Consider the following 21,025-nt stretch of genomic DNA (forward strand, 5'->3'; position numbering starts at 1 on the left):
AACGAAAGTAACACATTACACAAACACTGACATCAGCAAGAATGAGATGAAAATATTTTCATAATTTTAACTCAGTAATTGTAAATATATATTAAAATATTCTGAATTCTCTTAAAGTGCAATAAGTCAGGTCTTTCATAAATGTAAGAAAATACGTTTAAATTCATGTAAATAGTACATTTCAAGAAAACAGCAAGATACAAAAAAATCAGCATTTAAAATGATATTTTCTTATGAATTTATCAGCTAAATGACATGCATAATATAAAATACAAAATACTGTATTTTTTTTTTTTATGAACAATTTTTATTGACTAAAAAACAAGGTATAACCAGTCACACCATCGTATCATCATTTTGTTTTCGGAAATTTTACCCCAATAAAACTAAAAAATGACTGAATGAAATGAAAATGACTTTTGAAAAACAACCACCCCAGAACAACACACAGGGGCCCCTCTAAATAAGATAATTCAAAACAAAAATCACAAAAACATGAGAATATAAACATGACAGCACTACTAATTTTAGTACAAGACAATTGTTGCATACATCAAGACCAACCATCAAAGAGCATAAAAGTTTCAGTTTGCCAGATCGTAACAGTAGAGGGGGGACGGCCGGACCCACACAAGAATCGGACTCCACAGGACGGAGGTGTTCCACTTCATCATACTAAGTCATCAGGAGAAAGCTTCCCAAAATATAAAAGCAAGGGTTTCCAGTGAGTGTAAAATCTATCACTACACCTTCTGAGACTGAATTTAATTTTTTCCAATTTGAGGAGAAACAAGATGTCGTGACGCCATGCTTTAAAGGGTGGCTGTTGTGAGGACTTCCACAAGAGAAGTATCCTCCTACGAGCAATCAGTGATGTAAAAGCCAGTACATTGTCTTGAACGGGAGAGGTAGACAAACTGTCTGGAGACCTACCGAAAATAGCTATATGCGGTGATGGCACGATATGTATTCCTAAAAGGTTTGAGATACACTCAAAAAATGACCTCCAATAATTAACTAGTTTAGGGCAGGACCAGAACATGTGAGTCAGATGACAAGGACTTTGGGAACACCTACGTACTCATCACACGACTCTGGAAATATAATATGAAGTTTGTGTTTGCTATAATGGAGTCTATGGAGTACCTTAAACTGAATGAGGGACAACCTAGCACAACTAGAAGAAGAGTTAACAGCCACAAGTGCCTTTTCCCAGAATTCTTGAGAGAGCTCTGATTGTAGTTCGAGTTCCCAGGCAGTTTTGATCCTCATTAAAATTGAATCATTACGTTTGAACAAGAGATTATAAAGATTGGAAATCTGTCTTTTGGGCAAAGCTGTCGCCTTAAGAGCCAAATCAATACCTGTGAGATTTGGAATTTGTGGGAAGGCCTGCGTTTGCGTTCTAGCAAAGTCACGTAGCTGAAAGTATTGAAAAAAATCTGAGCTATTAAATTTAAATGCTGCCCTTAACTGATCAAAACGACCAAAAACATCATCAACATATAGATCCCCCAGACAACGAAGGCCACGGCGCTCTAATGATTTAAACCGTCCATCATTCCTGGCTGGTACAAAGAGGTGATTATTGCAGATAGGTATCACCTTCGGGAGTGAAAACCACCCAAAGCATCGTCTAATTTGTGAGCATATATTTAATGAGTTTATCACCACCGTATTAGAGGTAAAATTAGAGTAAGGTATGGGAATTGTGCTACATGCCAGCGCTGTAAGAGAGGTAGAGCAAGAGTCGGCCTCTAAACGGCACCAACTAGACTGTGAAGAAGTAAACCAAAGCGTTATTTTGTGGACATTGGCGGCCCAATAGTAACTAATAAAATTGGGTAGTCCCAACCCACCCAGCGACCTACTCCGCTGCAGCAAAGTTTTGCCCGCTCTTGCATGCTTACCGGCCCAAATAAAGGATGAAACCATATTGTCAATTGAAGCAAAGAAAGATTTAGGGAGAAAGATGGAGAGACACTGGAATAAGTACAAGTACCGAAGTAACACATTCGTTTTTATAGTCTGCACCCGACCCGCCAAGAAAAGGCGGCAAAGAGTTCCACCTTTGTAAGTCCGACTTAACTGTGGACGACAATGTAGTAAAATTCTGTTCACATAGTGTGGGAGTAGAGTGTGTTATTACTACACCTAAATACTTCAATCAATCAAACAATCAATCAATCAACTTTATTTATATAGCACCTTTCATACATTTAAAATGCAACTCAAAGTGCTGAACATCCATAATACAATAAAATAAAAGAAACAAAAAGCCGCCCCATCCCCATGATCGTACCCACAGACACACCCAAAACCCAACAAACACATGAAAACCACAACATGGCGGGGCACAGAAGGACCCTGCAAGGAAAGGCACCCAGGAGGAGTTCATCCACAGTGAGATGGATGAAGACCAAGCATCCCTCTCACTGTGGAGGCTCCCCCATGAGAAAACACTGGAGCTAAAACTGTAATTGTAGTAATAGGAATTGTTTGTGTTTTGTTGGTTTTCTACCCGGACAGGAGAGTGCGACGGACAATGCGAATTGAATGTATTGTACGGTTAAAAGCAGCTTCAATAAAGTTCCCTGTGAGTTGGGTAACGGACAACCGGCCAGTTTGTTTGTCAGTCCAGCGATGTCGAGACAGAGCAAACTGAAACATGGTGGCAGCGGTGCGTGTGGAGCGGTCTGAGCAATGCAAGCGAGTGAATGAAGCTACGAGGAGCTACGCGACGCTAGCATAGCATCGTGCTAACGAGGAGCTAAGCGGCGCTAGCATAACGTCACGTGGATGGCGACGGTGGCGACAGCTCGGATCAAGAGAAAAGTACGAGCGCCGTAGGTAGGAAAATGGAAGGATTGAAGCCTCCTCAACAGTGGTGTATGGACTCTGCAAATCTTGCTAAGTCATGGAAAACCTGGAAGGAAGAATTTTCGTTGTATATCGAGTTAGCCATGCCAGACGCGGAGGAAAAGGCACGTGTTAAGCTTTTCTACTACCTCATCGGGGAGCAGGGCAGAGAGCTCTGTGCGACGTTAATGGGCTCAGAAGCAAGAGTGACTGTTAACTGTTTAATACAAAAGCAACATTGTAACCCGAGGGCGAATGAAACCGTGGAAGGATACAATTTTTTTTGCTCACAATCAAGGTCCAGGTGAATCTATCGACAAATATGTGACTGACTTGAGGACACTGGCAAGTACATGCAATTTTGAGCAGCTGAAAGATTCTCTAATAAGGGACAGAATTGTTAGTGGCACGTACAGCTCAAGTTGGAGGGAAAGACTACTCAGAGAAGACAATCTGGACCTCAACCGATGTCTACAGATTTGTAGATCGATGGAGATCTCACGTGAGTACAGCAAAACAATAGAGGGTCATCATGAAGAGGATGTTCATGCAATCGAACATGCAAAAAGGAAAAACAAGGAAGGTGAGATATCCTGCAAATATTGTGGTAGAACACATGAAAGGCTCAAGGAGAAATGCTCAGCTTTTGGCATAAAAAATGTAAGAAATGTGGCAAGGACAATCATTTTGCAGTGAGATGCAAAAGCAAAACAGGAGTGAAACAACACAAAAAAGCGGTGCACACAGTGGCAGACTGATTCAGACTCATGTGAGGACATAATGACAGTCATTGCAGTGACATCGACAATAGCAGAAGTGAACCAGATGGGGGGAGAAACAAAATGGTAAAACTGAACAACTGTTTGCTGGAATGATGATTGGTGAAAAGATTGTGAATTTTCAGATTGACTGTGGTGCAACCTGCAATGTCATTCCAATCAACCTGCTGAATCCAGATGTGAAATTGGGACATTCAGACAAGGTACTTGTGATGTATAATAAGTCAATGCTGTGTCCATTAGGCAAATGCAAAGTTAAAATGACAAATCCAAGGAACCAGAAAAAGTACAGAGTTGAGTTTCAAGTTGTTGGAGAGGAATGTAAAACACCTCTACTTGGCCGCAGTGCAAGCAAAGCAATGAAAATCATTCAGGTGCAATATGACAACATTGTTGCACTAGACAGTATTGTGACAAGAGATTCAGTGACCGGAGATCCTTGGCAGCTGGAAGAAATAAAGACGTGTTTACAGGTGATGGCTGCTTGCAAGGTGAATATAAACTGGAAGTCGACACAACTGTGCAGCCTGTCAAACTTCCAAAACGCAGAGTCCCAGTGTCGATGATGAAACCACTTAAAGAGGAACTCAAAAGTCTTGTGGACAGACAGATAATAGCACCAGTGGAAAACAGCACTGAGTGGATTAGTGGCATAGTGTCAGTACAGAAGCCCAATGGTCGACCCAGAATTTGTATTGACCCGAGACCGCTTAACAAAGTTTTAAAGGGGAGCCACTTTCCACTTCCGACAATCGATGACATTCTACCAGATTTGGCGAAGGCAAAAGTTTTCACGGTGTGTGATGTAAAGCATGGCTTCTGGCACATGAAGCTCAAAGAAGAGTCAACATACTTGACAACATTTGCAACTCCCTTTGGCCGATTTAGGTGGCTGAGAATGCCAATGGGCATCAGTCCAGCACCGGAAGTTTTTCAACGGAAACTAATGCATGCCCTGGAGAACCTGCCAGGCACCTACATCATCGCAGATGACATCCTAATCACCGGCGAAGGTGACACCAGGGAGGAGGCAGTCAAAGATCACGACAAAAACTTGAGACTTTTTCTGAGGAGATGCAGAGACAGAAACATTAAGCTAAATGCAGATAAACTCAAACTCAGGAAGTGAGAGGTCCCTTATATTGGTCATTTGCTGACAGCGGAGGGACTCAAGATTGACCAAGAAAAAGTGCGAGCGGTTACTGAAATGCCGGCACCGACAAATGTGAAAGGTGTTCAGAGACTGGTGGGACTTGTGAATTATTTGTCAAAATTTTACCAGCACCTATCAGACGACTGTGAGACACTACGACAGCTAACACACAAGGAGTCTCTATGGGAATGGACTGATGTGCAAGAACAAGCATTTAAAAGACTCAAACACAAGATTACGCAAGTGCCAATTTTGAAATACCACAGCCCAGAACAAGAGTTAACATTACAGTGTGATGCAAGTGGAACAGGGCTGGGAGCAGCTTTAACACAAGGTGGCAAACCAGTTGCCTATGCGAGTCGTGCATTGACAACGACGGAAAGAGGTTATGCACAAATTGAAAAAGAACGTCTGGCTATAGTATTCGGCATGGAAAAGTTTCATCAATATACATACGGCAGACTAGTGAGAGTTCAGTCAGACCACAAGCCTTTGGAGAACATCATCAAAAAGCCTCTGATAAATGCTCCGAAGAGACTCCAAAGCATGTCATTGAGATTACAAAAATATTATCTGAACATCATATATGTTCCTGGACGTGACATGCTGCTTGCAGACACATTGAGTAGAGCTTACCTGCAAAACGCCAACAAAAGTCAGACTGAGCTGGAGACCGAATGTGTCAACATGGTGGATTATGTGCCAATCTCAGCTGAAAGAATGGACAGTATCTGAAAAGCAACAGAATCAGACACAAAACTGCAGATGCTGATCAAAACTATCCAGCAAGGGTGGCCAAGAGACAAAAAAAGATGTGCCTGTTGATGTAACCAATTTTTACTCTTTACAGGATGAGCTGAGCACCCAAAATGGACTTGTTTTCAGGGTGAGAGTTGTGATCCCAGACTCACTCCAAAAAGACATCACACAGCGGATTTACTCTTCTCACCTGGGAACAGAGGGATGCCTCAGGTGGGCAAGAGACTGTGTTTATTGGCAAGGTATGAACGATCACATAAAAAAACATGTTGCAAAATGTGACACATGCCGGTCTGTGGACACAAAACAACAAAAAGAAACACTACATCCACATGAGATCACTACGAGACCGTGGGCTAAAGTCGGAATAGACTTGTTCACCTGTGAGAACAAAGAATACTTACTGACTGTTGATTATTATTCCAATTTCTGGGAGGTGGACTACTTACCCAATACCAGGTCCAACACAGTCATTCGCAAACTGAAAGCTCACTTTGCGCGACAGGGTATTTTCAGACAACGGACCCCAATTTAGTTCTGCGGAGTTTGCGAATTTTAGCCGCATATGGGAGTTCAAGCACAAAACCTCCTCTCCAGGCTATCCGCAAAGTCATGGTAAGGCGGAATCAGCTGTCAAGACTGCCAAACGGCTGATGAGGAAGGCGAAACTGGCTGGACACGACCCATATCTGGCCATTTTGGATCATCGTAACACCCCAACCCAAGGTTTAAACACAAGTCCTGCTCAAAGGCTCATGAGCAGGAGAACAAGGACCCTACTACCGATAAAGGACAGTCTACTGGAACCGAAACTGAATGACAACAATCAAGGTCTCATGAGAAACCAAGAGAGACAATCAAAGTACAACCAAACGGCAAAAGACATGGACTCGTTGAAACCTTGTGATGCTGTGCGTGTGCAGCCTTTTGGAACAAACACCATATGGAGTAAGGCGACAGTGAGCACTCCACTTGGTAACCGATCCTATGCAGTCAAGCTGGACTCAAGCAGTGTTCGCAGGAGAAATCGTCGCCATTTGAGAAAATCTGTGTACACACAACCGGACATGTCGAACCAAGCCCAGTCAGCGACAAGGCAGGACCCAGAAAACATCGGGATCTCAGTAACCACGAGGTCGGGATGTGTGGTACACCGTCCAAAACACTTAAGGACTTTGTGTGTACTTAACTGAAGAAGAAGAAGAAAAAAAAGAGAGAAAAAAAAAGGTAATATGGTGAAAAGGAAGCTAAGTTTATGGTGTTAGTGTTTATATTGTTCAGTCATTGAAGAATGGTGTAACTTTTGGTTTGGGGGGAAAAAATACATGGGAAATCTTAAGTGAATATTTTGTTTGTAAGATGATAAGTATTGTTTTAATAGAAATGCACAATTGGAAATTTTTGTTTAACTATATACACAGATTATTTTCTTTTGAAAAGAAAAGGGATGTCGCAATAGGAATTGCTTGTGTTTTGTTGGTTTTCTACCCGGACAGGAGAGTGTGACGGACAATGTGAATTGAATGTCTTGTACGGTTAAAAGCAGCTTCAATAAAGTTCCCTGTGAGTTGGGTAACGGACAACCGGCCAGTTTGTTTGTCAGTCCAGCGATGTGGAGACAGAGCAAACTGAAACAAAAACCTCTTCTTAACCCCGCCATCCAGAGTTATTTGCAGACGAGCTGGAAAAAGTTGAGCCGGCCTCAGAGCAAAATTGTACAGTTTAGCCATGACCGCCCGATACTTGGCGCGTTCCTCAGCCACCTCCGGAGCATAATCCTCATAAATCAGGACAGGAGACCCGCGATACTGGAGCGTGGCTCGCTTCTTGCGTGCTTCCCGTATGATGAGCTCCTTCGTCTGGTAGCGGTGTAGTCGAATGATCACCGGCCGCGAAAGCGATCCATGCTGCAGCTTGGCGACGAGTGATCTGTGTGCACGGTCCAGTTCAGGGCGAGATTGCAGGGTATCCTCACCAAACAGCTCCATTAAAAGGTCGGAGAAAAAAATCTGTCGGGTTGGAACCCTCCACGGACTCCGGGAGGCCAATAATCCGGATGTTATTCCAACTACTCCGACCCTCCAAGTCTGTGGCTTTAGCCTTTAGCTTAGCACAGCTATCAGCTAAGTACTTGAATTCGCTGGGTATTTTGGGCTGAAACATCTTCGAGGGAATCAATACGTTGTCCGTGCTCAGGCACCCTGGACTGTATTTCGTCCAGTTTAGCTTCCACAGCAGCGAACGTATTTTTAAAGTCGTCCGCGATGCTAGCCCTATTGTCTTCAAGGATATGTACAGCTTTCGATAAAACAAAAGTAATTTGCGTTTAATTAAGAATTGCTGAATTGCACCCAATTGATATGATACTGTTACGTTTTGAGCAATACACGCATGCATGCAATTGTGTACATGCATTTAATCAATGTTTGCAAATGACATTCAGATAATAAAATGCATTAATGTAAAAATATTACGGTATTTGGACTTCCGGTTGGGTGAGCATGTGAGTGCGGCGTGGTCTTCGTCTCCCATAACTCAAACTTATTTTTTGGAAATAAGACCCTATTTTTTTGTTCCCCTAGAATTGAAACTGGTTTGTAGTCGACTGTGCACTTAAACCGTCGGTGCAAGATGTCAAAATCTTCGAAATTACAGCGAAAAGCCGAGGTGTGTGTATATATATATATATATATATATATATATATATATATATATATATATGAATATATGAATATGTGTGGGCCGCCAGTGGATGCTGCTGGTGCGTTCCAGCCCGTTCCCATGTCGCAGCATGGCAACCCTGTGGCCCGCGTCCCCTCCAACCTGCAGTCGGCCGAGTTTGTTTTCATCCGACACAATGCACACCGTGGTCCCTTGCGTCCCCCCTACGACGGGCCATTTAGGGTCCTGCAGCATGGTGCCAAGACTATGGTTGACAGGCTTAAGCCGGCTCATGTTGACCTGGCCGGACCCTTGGACTTGCCCCGCGCCCCCCGCCGCGGCTGCCCTCCTGGGCTGCGCCTGGTGGACCGTGCGGGGTCCCTTCCAGTTGTTCCTGCATCCCCGCCAGTTGGTGCGCGGGACTGTTCTGATGTTTCTGCTGTGCCCCTCACGCCCGCACTCCCTGGGTACTTTACTCCGTCATCCGGAGTTTGATTATGGGTGAATTCTGGGCTTGTGTAGTGATGGGAACATAATTCACCCACGGAACGTTGGGACGAAGGGGGAGTTCTGAGTGTGAGGAGCTGGTTAGGATGAAAGGGAGAAATGGTAGTTGGCCTGTGAGCCTCGCGCAGGGTGATGAGTTGCTGTTAAACACTGAGAAGCTGATGTCAATAAAACGGCAGTCTTCGGCTCCGGGCTTCAACACTCCGCCTCCGACTCCCATCACTACTCGCTATATATTCAAATATATACATACATACATACATACATTATATATATATATATATATATATATATATATATATATATATATATATATATATATATATATATATATATATATATATATATATATATACAGTGATACCTCGGCTCACGAACTTAATTGGTTCCCAGAGAGTGTGTGTAAGCCGAAAAGTTCTTCTTCCGAACATTTATTTCCCATAAGAAACCATTAAAATGAGAATAATCCGTTCCCAGGTCCCTATAAAACATAATTTTCTACTAAATAAGCCTTAAAACTACACAAAAATATACCTTATTTTACGTATAATAAATGTGCTATTGTATTGTAATTAAAGAAATAAATTGTACTGTATAATAAAGTCGTTTTATTTTACTTTGTGATGGTAGTTCTTAAGGATAGTAGCAATGGTAGACTTACTTCATTCGCGAGCGTTTGTTTATGGAACGGTTGTCGCTCATTCGCACTTTCGTGCTCACCGGAGCGGAGGTGGTGTGTCCCTTGTTGACAAGGAAGTGGAGCACTTTAGCGAGTCAACAAAAAGTGAGCACCGCCAACTACTTTCACCTCTTTCCTGGGACTAAACAGCCGTGGCACGATTTTCTCCTTTTTTGAGGTACGTGATGGCAGTTTCGCTTTTTTTAGTGGCGCGAACTCCATTGACTACAATGCAAACGCGCCGCCGAATCGCCGTCCCTCGCTGGTAAGCATTAGGCTTAACACTAGCCTGTGGTGGGGTCTTTTTCGGTCCCATAATAGCAAAAGTACACTCAAAATGTCTATCAAACACAAACCGCGTCCGCACTAAAAGAAAGGGGGTGACGAACTGGGACGCCGTGAGCGTGCGTCAGCTTCTCGTGGCCGGCACCGTGGTGCTGTTCGACCGCGTGGTTTGGTTCGTCCGCCGAAAAGTAGTTCGTCAGCAGAGACTAAATTCTCGCGAATTTAATGTTCGTGAGGCGAAAGGTTCGTGAGCTAAAGCGTTCGTCAGCCGAGGTATCACTGTATATACATATATACACACACACACACACACACACACACACACACACACACACACACACACACACACATATATATATATATATGTGTATATATATGTATATATATATATGTGTATATATATGTATATATATATATGTGTATATATATGTATATATATATATATATATATATATATATATATATATATATATGTATATATATATATATATATAAATGTATGTGTGTGTATCCATCGATTTTCTGAACCACTTGCTCCTTACAAGGGTCGCAGGGGGTGCTGGAGCCTATCCTAGTTGGATATGGGCAGCAGGCGGGGCATCTATACATACATTTGTGTTTAATTTTTAAATTATATTTTTTATATCCATTTTTATTTTCACTTTCAGTCATTTATTTAGTCGTTTAGTCACTGATGTACTTATTTATGTATTTATTTATTTGGTCATTTATTTTTAATTTTGGCAGTTTTGGGCCGTACTGCCAAGTTGAAATGTTATTCAAATGAGGGGGCGGTCCTAAGCGTGTCTTGGGTTGGACTATGCCGTTTCTGTCTCGCAACTCAAGTCCCAAGTTGAGGTGACAGTAGACACGATCGTCGTCCATTAGTGGAGGTCTCCATTGCAAGGCAAGGCAAGTTTATTTGTATAGCACATTTCATACACAAGGCAACTCATTGTGCTTTACACAAGGAAAGACAACACATAAGCATCAAGAAACAGTAGTTAACATTCAGAGGAAGAAAAATAAATGAAAATAGGTTACAAACTAACAATCTTAAAACATTATTCAACAAACTTTAAAACATTTAACATAAGGAAGTTTAAAATAATAATAATAATCACACTTAATTAAAGCTGTTTAAAAGTCCCTAATCAAAGGTATAAGAAAAAAACAAAGTTTTTAACCTGAATTTAAAAGCATTTACACACTGCAAGCCGGCGAGACTTCCTTGTTCGCCGAGATGCTCGCCCGACTAATGACGGGCAGGTTGCAATGGCGGAGTCCAACCTTAGACAAGCTTAGGACCTCATTTGAATAACATTTCGACTTGGCAGTACGGCCCAAAACTGCCAAAATTTAAAATGACTAAATAAATAAATAAATGACTAAAAGTGAATATAAAAACTGATATAAAACAATCGAATTCAAAAATTAAATACAAATGTATTTATTTATTTATATTTTTGCTGTTTTTATTTCCATTTATATTTATTTTGTGGATATAATTTTCAAATTATATTTTTTTTATATCCATTTTTATTTTCACTTTTAGTCATTTATTTATTTAATTTGTCATTTATTTATTTTGAATGTTGGCAGTTTTGGTCCTCCATATCTAATAGGTTACATTAATGGTTAAAAAATTTGGCCCAATTTCTATATATCAGAAAAACCTGGCATTTGAACAGGAGTGTGTAGACTTTTTCAATCCCTTATATAATAGCAATGCATTCAAAACACATTCCACATCCATGCAAACACACACTTGTTTGTGCTAATAAGTGAGTTGATTTCAGGAACGAAGCCCCCCCGCCCGGCTTACACACCCTCCGTGAATGGAACGCTGCACGCACACCACATGAGACGCGTAAACCGAGGAGGCAAATGGCGGAGTCGTCTACAGGACATGTTGACGCCGAGCTCGTCGCGAGCCTACACGATGGCCTGCGCCGTCATCACGCTGCTCCTCCTCACACTTGTACTCATTTTCTACTTCCTGGGTGAGAAAGCGTCTTAGATTGTGCAAATCCAAAAAAGGCATCATTTTTCATGTTTTCCTTTTGACGTCGTCGATTTGTCAGTGCAACAAGGCAGCGCGCTGCGGAGGCTGACCGAGACCTTGAGGGAGAAAGAAGCTGCAGCCAAGCAATTGTCCGCGCTGATCCAACAACTCCAAGCGCTCACACTCAACCTGACAGCCACTAGAGGGCGGACATGAGTGAGGATACGTTCAAATATTTGATAGAAGATTTATTCAATCAAGAGCTTCTTTTGCAATAAAAATAAACATAAAATAGATTTTTTTTGTTTTGTTTAAATCAGTCAGGTCCACTTTGCTCCCTTAACATTTTAATAGCACATACAATAATAGCCTGAAATTGTGATAAAAATATTGAAATAAACTGATATATATTTTCATCATTTACGATATTCATTTAAAAAAAATCCTTCCCACTGGTCATCCTTTCGTTTTGATAGCTTAAGACATTATAGGAGCACACAGACGTCTCAACGTGATACAGTACACGGACATTTGTCAACAAGTCCCAGTGGAATACTCGGAGTAGGAGTCAGACAAACATTACCGCAGTAATGGCGACTTTGCCGGCGGCTCAGGCAGCGAAAGTCAAATTGGGGAACGACGAGGCCCTCACGAGCAGCTGCCGTACTTCTGCACTTGGTCCCGGATGACGTCCCGCACCAAAGTGGCGTTTTCCTTCAGCTCGTCCAGCTCCGTCCGCTGCTGCTGCATCCGCTCTTCGTTGCTCCTGAACTTCTTCTCCAGCTCTGCAATGCCAACACAGCCGTGGATTGACAACACTGGAAACGAGTACATAACTTTCAAATAAAGCCACTGTGTGGAAAAACGGCATGCTTGTCCATCTGTCTTCTCTGTTTCCAAAATTCTATACAGTTACTGCTGATCAGAAACATCCTATGTCCAAATTTGGTCAATATCATTAAAAAAAACAAAAAAAAAACAAAACGATACTATTAGTCAGTCCCCATGTTAGTCTTTTTTTTTTTTTTTTTCAAAATATTTAGCAATCTAAAGTTTTTAAAAATAGCACAAGAACTTCCATGATGCAATGTTTAATAATTTAAAAAATATGCAGTTTTAAATTTTTTTTATTTAGTGTAAAATAAATTTAAAAAAAAAAAAAAGATTGGATTGGAGACGCATGGATTCTGAATGACAGGGACAAAATCACATTTCCTGGAATATTTTATTTTGTGGAACTGCAGAATGATGTTTAACATTAGCATTAGCATGCTAAGCTAACATTAGCATTAACATCCTAGCTTAGCATTAAAATGCTAAACTAACATTAGCATTAGAATGCTAAGCTAACATTAGCATTAGCATGCTAAGCTAACATTAGCATTAGCATGCTTAAGCTAGCATTAGCATGCTAACTCGGCACTAGCATGTTCACTTCCTGTTGATTTCAGGTCACTTACTATTGAAATTGGGTCACTTCCTGTTGATATTAGGTCACTTCCTGTTGAAATCGGGTCATTTCCTGTTGAAATAGGGTCACTTCCTATTGATTTTAGGTCACTTCCTGTTGATATGAGGTCACTTCCTGTTCAAATCAGGTCACTTCCTATTAAAATCAGGTCACTTCCTGTTGAATTCGGGTCACTTCCTGTTGATTTTAGGTCACTTCCTGTTGATTTTAGGTCACTTCCTGTTGAAATTAAGTCACTTCCTGTTGATATGAGGTCACTTCCTATTGAAATCAGGTCACTTTCTGTTGAAATCAGGTCACGTCCTGTCGATTTAAGGTCACTTACTGGTCACTTCCTGTTGAAATTAGGTCACTTCCTGTTGATATGAGGTCACTTCCTATTGATATAGGTTACTTCCTGTTCAGGTCGGGGAATATCCTGGCAAGAATCACAGGCATACCTAATCAATTGGCCAAAATGGCCGCCGCCTTGGGGGGCCAGGTTGGCGAGAAACCTGGGCATATAATTTATCCAAAATGGCCGCCATTCATGGTAATTTGGAAAATGGCCGCCATGCGTGGTAAGTTAGGTGGTAAGATGGAAGAGCTCATGACGTGAAATGGTGGAATATATTGAAGTTGGAACGAAGTCAATCGGATAAATAATGTGGAAGTAAATGGAAAATGTAGAATGTGGGAAATATTTGGGTACCAAATTGGGAATTGTGGGTAAGGCGTGAATTTTGGAACTGAAAAGCTGGAAGAGCTCATGGCTTGAATTGGTGGAATATATTGAAGTTGAATCGACGTCAATCGGATGAAAAATGTCGATGTAAATGTGAAATGTAGAATGTGGGAAATATTCGGGTACGAAATCAGGAATTGTGGGTAAGGCATGAATTTTGGAACTGAAAAGCTGGAAGAGCTCATGGCTTGAATTGCTGGAATATATTGAAGTTGGAACGAAGTCAATCGGATGAATAATGTGGAAGTAAATGTGAAATATAGAATGTGGGAAATATTCGGGTACGAAATCCGGAATTGTGGGCAAGGTGTGAATTTTGGAACTGAAAAGCTGGAAGAGCTCATGGCTTGAATTGCTGGAATATATTGAAGCTGGAACTACGTCAATCGGATGAATAATGTGTAAGTAAATGGAAAATGTAGAATGTGGGTAATGTGCGGGTACGAAATCGGGAATTGTGGGTAAGGCGTGAATTTTGGAACTGAAAAGCTGGAAGAGCTCATGGCTTGAATTGCTGGAATATATTGAAGTTGGAACGAAGTCAATCGGATGAATAATGTGGAAGTAAATGAAAAATGTAGAATGTGGGAAATATTCGGGTACGAAATCGTTAATTGTGGGTAAGGCGTGAATTTTGGAACTGAAAAGCTTGAAGAGCTCATGATGGAACATATTGAAGTTGGAACGAAGTGAATCGGATGAAAAATGTGGAAGGAAATGTGAAATTTTGAATCTCCCATTAAGAATACATGGGGAAAAATCGGGTACGAAATCGGGAATTGCGGGTAACACGTGAATCGTGGGAATAAGAAAAATGGAAGCGATGCAGGCGCGAATATTTGGAATCGTTTGAAATTGGAACGGAGTGAATGGGGTGAAAAATGTGGAAGTAGAAACTGGACAAAAAAGTGTGAGGAATAAAATATAAGAACTAGAAATGCCATTTCTGGGGAAATGGCGTGTGAAGGCTGGAGATGAGAATGAATAGCTGTGGAATGATTTGGAATAATGTTGAATGATGATGAATGATATTGAAAGATATTGAATGATATTGAATGGTGTTGAATGATGTTGAATGATATCTGGGCATATCATTTGTCTAAAATGGCCGCCGTGCATGGTAAGTTGGAAAATGGCCGCCATGTGCGGTAAGTTAGGTGGTAAGATGGAAGAGCTCATGACGTGAAATGGTGGAATATATTGAAGTTGGAACGAAGTCAATCGGATAAATAATGTGGAAGTAAATGGAAAATGTAGAATGTGGGAAATATTTGGGTACAAAATTGGGAATTGTGGGTAAGGCGTTAATTTTGGAACCGAAAAGCTGGAAGAGCTCATGGCTTGAATTGGTGGAATATATTGAAGTTGGAACGAAGTCAATCGGATGAATAATGTGGAAGTAAATGTGAAATATAGAATGTGGGAAATATTCGGGTACGAAATCCGGAATTGTGGGCAAGGTGTGAATTTTGGAACTGAAAAGCTGGAAGAGCTCATGGCTTGAATTGCTGGAATATATTGAAGCTGGAACGACGTCAATCGGATGAATAATGTGGAAGAAAATGGAAAATGTAGAATGTGGGTAATGTGCGGGTACGAAATCGGGAATTGTGGGTAAGGCATGAATTTTGGAACTGAAAAGCTGGAAGAGCTCATGGCTTGAATTGCTGTAATATATTGAAGTTGGAACGAAGTCAATCGGATAAATAATGTGGAAGTAAATGGAAAATGTAGAATGTGGGAAATATTTGGGTACAAAATTGGGAATTGTGGGTAAGGCGTTAATTTTGGAACTGAAAAGCTGGAAGAGCTCATGGCTTGAATTGGTGGAATATATTGAAGTTGGAACGAAGTCAATCGGATGAATAATGTGGAAGTAAATGTGAAATATAGAATGTGGGAAATATTCGGGTACGAAATCCGGAATTGTGGGCAAGGTGTGAATTTTGGAACTGAAAAGCTGGGAGAGCTCATGGCTTGAATTGCTGGAATATATTGAAGTTGGAACGAAGTCAATCGAAAGAATAATGTGGAAGTAAATGTGAAATATGGAATGTGGGAAATATTCGGGTACGAAATCCGGAATTGTGGGCAAGGTGTGAATTTTGGAACTGAAAAGCTGGAAGAGCTCATGGCTTGAATTGCTGGAATATATTGAAGCTGGAACAACGTCAATCGGATGAATAATGTGTAAGTAAATGGAAAATGTAGAATTTGGGAAATATTCGGGTACGAAATCGGGAATTGTGGGCAAGGCGTGAATTTTGGAACTGAAAAGCTGGAAGAGCTAATGGCTTGAAATGCTGGAATATATTGAAGCTGGAACGACGTCAATTGGATGAATAATGTGGAAGTAAATGGAAAATGTAGAATGTGGGTAATGTGCGGGTACGAAATCGGGAATTGTGGGTAAGGCGTGAATTTTGGAACTGAAAAGCTGGAAGAGCTCATGGCTTGAATTGCTGGAATATATTGAAGCTGGAACGACGTCAATCGGATGAATAATGTGTAAGTAAATGGAAAATGTAGAATGTGGGAAATATTCGGGTACGAAATCGGGAATTGTGGGCAAGGCGTGAATTTTGGAACTGAAAAGCTGGAAGAGCTAATGGCTTGAAATGCTGGAATATATTGAAGCTGGAACGACGTCAATTGGATGAATAATGTGGAAGTAAATGGAAAATGTAGAATGTGGGTTATGTGCGGGTACGAAATCGGGAATTGTGGGTAAGGCGTGAATTTTGGAACTGAAAAGCTGGAAGAGCTCATGGCTTGAATTGCTGGAATATATTGAAGTTGGAACGAAGTCAATCGGATGAATAATGTGGAAGTAAATGAAAAATGTAGAATGTGGGAAATATTCGGGTACGAAATCGTGAATTGTGGGTAAGGCGTGAATTTTGGAACTGAAAAGCTGGAAGAGCTCATGATGGAACATATTGAAGTTGGAACGAAGTGAATCGGATGAAAAATGTGGAAGGAAATGTGAAATTTTGAATCTCCCATTAAGAATACATGGGGAAAAATCGGGTACGAAATCGGGAATTGCGGGTAACACGTGAATCGTGGGAATAAGAAAAATGGAAGCGCTGTAGGCGCGAATATTTGGAATCGTTTGAAATTGGAACGGAGTGAATCGGGTGAAAAATGTGGAAGAAGAAACTGGACAAAAAAGTGCGAGGAATATTATATATTATAAGGCCTCCAGCCTTCACACAATAACGGGAATGGTGTAGAATAACATATGTGTGGCCTCCAGCCTTCACACAATAAAGAATGAATAACCTATGTGTGAAGGCCACCAGCCAGTTCAGCTAGCGTTAGTTTTGAACGTACCGTGCGTGGTGTGCGGCCACACTGCACAATCAACACACTCCACACGAGCCGAGTTCATTCAAGAATGTGACGGGAAGTCTCGCAAAACCTCTCGAGATTAAACGTGGCTTCCGAGTCGTCAACATGAGTCGATCTTGGTTTTCAGCCGAAAAAGCGGCATAAAAAGAAAAGGTCTTGTTTAAAGGAGTGTAAATGGGCACTGGCAAGACATCGCTTGATCTCGGCTCGCTGCTGGCGGCGCGGGTTGGCGTCCCACCCGGAGACCACGTTTATTTGTGGAGAATGTGTGGGCGTGTATATATATATATATATATATATATATATATATATATATATATATAAAATACTAATAATTTAAAAACTAAAAAGAGTGTAATAGCGCGAGCACGGACTTTCTGCTGCGTCATGACTGTTTTGATTTTGGATTCCCCACCTCACCGGCTTGCTTTCTGATTGGCTGCACGTCACTGTCAATCGGCTGCGCGGAGCGAAATCGGGCCAAAAAAATCCAACATGTTGGATATGCCCGGTTTCAAGTCGGGGGTCCTTCCGAGCGCCGACATAGGGAGGCGCCGTGTGACAACACACACGGCAGGATTATCTGTGAAGATTATCACTTGCGTCTCAACGCGTCCTTACGATTGTCGGGAGGGGAAATTCGGGGCTAAAATCGGGCCAATTCTCCTGCCGTGTGAACCAGGCTTTAGTAAGACGTTTTGTTGAATGTTTTTCCATAAAAAATGGATGTTTAAAAATCGATTCGGCTACCTATTGAATCGATTCGAGAATTGCGCACTGGAATATCACGATATATTACCGAATCGATTTTTTAACACCACTAAAATATATATATATATATATATATATATATATATATATATATATATATATATATATATATATATATATATATATATATATATATATATATATATTAGAGCTGTGAAACGATTAATCATGATTAATCATTTATTTAAAAAGGCTTTTTTTCCCAACATATTTTGCCCGCTAAATTTGAAGCGCACCTGTTATGTGTTAATTTTTTCGACATTTAATGTTTTGAGGACATTTTCAAAAATTTATATCCACTGCACACGCTCATCCTGCTTTTTCTAATCAATTAATTATTTACATAATTTAAAATGGGGAAAAAAATGACCTACGGCATATGTAAACATTTATTAAATTCTTTACTTTAATGCATGTAGTTTGTCACGGTGTGGGGTGTTGGTGGCAGGACCCAAATGCAGGAGGCAACCAAAAAACAGGGCAAGGCAGGGATGCAGGTAAAAAAAAGGGGATTTAATTAACAAAAACTATAAACAAGGTACTATGGGAAAACTTAACTCGATCAAAAACAAACACAAGGCGTGGCAAGGAAAACAAGGACATGAACATGAACAGGCACAACAGATACTATGACTCCACAAGAACCAAACGGAAAACAGGGAACTAAATACACACAGGCTAATGACAATGACTAGACACAGCTGGGCAAGACACAAGTGGCAGGGGAAGCTGATTGGTGGATACACTGGGAAGGGAAGAAACACTCAGGTGGACGTGGTTTGACATAACGGGACAAGGGAGGAAACAAGGAACACATGACAAACGACCAAAAGACAAAAACCCACCCCCACCAAACCAAAACATGACATAACCCCCCCCTCAAGGGACGGCTCCCAGACGTCCAACATAAAAAGTCCAAAAACAAGGGCGGGCGGAAGGGGGCACGGAGGAGGGCACACGGCCCCCCCAGCCGTCCCAGACAAAAAGCAGTTCAGGAGGGCGTCCTCGACGCCCGACAAGAGAGTCCCAGCGGGGCCAGTCAGGAGGGCGTCCTCGACGCCCCACGAGAGGTGAAGGCAGCCGCAGGGCTTGCGCCGCCGGGACTTTGAGCGATGCCTGGCGAGGTTCCGGAACTTTGGGAGGCGCCCGGCGAGGCTCCGGAACTTTGGGAGGCGCCCGGACTTTGGGCGGCGCCCGGCGAGGCTCCCGGAATTTGGGCGGCGCCCGGCGAGGCTCCCGGAATTTGGGCGGCGCCCGGCGAGGCTCCCGGACTTTGGGCGGCGCCCGGCGAGGCTCAGGGGCGAGAGGTTGCAGCAGACGAGGTTCAGGAGCGAGAGGCTCCAGCAGACGAGGTTCAGGAGCGAGAGGCTCCAGCAGACGAGGTTCAGGAGCGAGAGGCTCCAGCAGACGAGGTTCAGGAGCGAGAGGCTCCAGCAGACGAGGTTCAGGAGCGAGAGGCTCCAGCAGACGAGGTTCAGGAGCGAGAGGCTCCAGCAGACGAGGTTCAGGAGCGAGAGGCTCCAGCAGACGAGGTTCAGGAGCGAGAAGCTCCAGCAGACGAGGTTCAGGAGCGAGAGGCCGCAGCAGACGACACAAAGGAACGAGAGGCTGGAGCAGACGAGATTCAGGAGCGAGAGGTCGCAGCAGACGAGGCCCAGGGACTTGAGGCCTGTCTGACCCGTCACTCCCGACGCCACGGAGCCTAGCCAGTACCTCTTTTAGCCCGGCAATGGCTCGGTCGCAGGACTCAAGCGCCTTCTTCGCCCCGGGCTCCCATTCCACCCTTGCCCCCGCTGGGTCCAGTTCTGGTGGAGTCATTCTGTCACGGTGTGGGGTGTTGGTGGCAGGACCCAAATGCAGGAGGCAACCAAAAAACAGGGCAAGGCAGGGATGCAGGTAAAAAAAAGGGGATTTAATTAACAAAAACTATAAACAAGGTACTATGGGAAAACTTAACTCGATCAAAAACAAACACAAGGCGTGGCAAGGAAAACAAGGACATGAACATGAACAGGCACAACAGATACTATGACTCCACAAGAACCAAACGGAAAACAGGGAACTAAATACACACAGGCTAATGACAATGACTAGACACAGCTGGGCAAGACACAAGTGGCAGGGGAAGCTGATTGGTGGATACACTGGGAAGGGAAGAAACACTCAGGTGGACGTGGTTTGACATAACGGGACAAGGGAGGAAACAAGGAACACATGACAAACGACCAAAAGACAAAAACCCACCCCCACCAAACCAAAACATGACATAGTTATGTTTATTGCTCAAACTCGAACAGCTACCTTTAACGTAACCATCCGCTGTCTGCATTCAGTTTCATCTCATATATGTAAAAATGTAATAAGCAGTATTTAAAAAAAAAAAAAGGCTGAAATAAATGAAGATCAAGATTTAGAACACCACCAACATCACCCAACTCATTGAATGAAATCGTGTTCAGATGTGATCGCAAAGTGAGCAAGCGGATGGCTGACAGTGTTGCACTCACTCTTGAGCTGCTCCATGCCCTTGTTAGCTTTGTCAAGAAGTTCTTCTGCCTCGCTCTTGAGCTCGTTGGCCTTCCGGTTGATGGCGTTCAAGCCTTGAGAGCCACGGCCGAGAGAGTTCACCTTCTCCCGCAGCTCACGGTAGCGACTTTCTGTGTCGTTGAGGCTCTGCAACCAAATATTGTTTGGATTTTGTCATATAATACAGCACTAGCATGACGTGCAATGATGGAGACTATTAACGACGGGTATCGTGTCATCTCTGTCATTTTCATTTATCCATGATTATAATCTCTTAATGCCTCTTACAAAATTAAACCTGGATAATATTCATAGATTAGAAAAGGTTATGCTAAAATTTGGATTTAGACACTTATTATAAGCCTGTTATGTTATGACAAAAAATGAAGAGAAAAACAGTCCCCTGAATACTGCAGCAATCAGCACGACAACAACAGGGCAAGCAAACGATGACATGAGTGTTTATTTTTGTCATTTCAAGCCACAACATGG

At 42.3% G+C, this 21,025-nt stretch overlaps 2 protein-coding genes across 8 annotated transcripts in view; one reads left to right on the top strand and one right to left on the bottom strand.

Annotated features, from left to right (window-relative positions):
* Positions 1–12,555, top strand: part of LOC144014878 (putative nuclease HARBI1) — a 36,630-nt gene extending 24,075 nt beyond the window's left edge. For all 3 annotated transcript variants that reach the window (XR_013282609.1, XR_013282610.1, XM_077515199.1), the window contains 2 exons: positions 11,482–11,685; positions 11,767–12,555. Coding sequence is in view for 1 of the 3 variants with exons in the window: in XM_077515199.1 (XP_077371325.1) it covers positions 11,482–11,685; positions 11,767–11,903 (341 nt within the window). In the remaining 2 variants the exon portion in view is untranslated. The remainder of the gene's footprint in view (positions 1–11,481; positions 11,686–11,766) is intronic.
* The window catches only part of lamb2l (laminin, beta 2-like), a 215,547-nt gene continuing 206,442 nt past the window's right edge, over positions 11,921–21,025 (bottom strand). For all 5 annotated transcript variants that reach the window (XM_077515185.1, XM_077515182.1, XM_077515183.1 and 2 more), the window contains 2 exons: positions 20,515–20,680; positions 11,921–12,472 (listed from right to left, as the gene is read on the bottom strand). In XM_077515185.1, coding sequence (XP_077371311.1) covers positions 12,336–12,472; positions 20,515–20,680 — 303 coding nt within the window. In that variant the 3' untranslated portion in view covers positions 11,921–12,335. The remainder of the gene's footprint in view (positions 12,473–20,514; positions 20,681–21,025) is intronic.

The sequence above is a fragment of the Festucalex cinctus genome, chromosome 2 (assembly GCF_051991245.1).
Source record: "Festucalex cinctus isolate MCC-2025b chromosome 2, RoL_Fcin_1.0, whole genome shotgun sequence".
In the NCBI taxonomy this organism is placed as follows: Eukaryota; Metazoa; Chordata; class Actinopteri; order Syngnathiformes; family Syngnathidae; genus Festucalex; species Festucalex cinctus.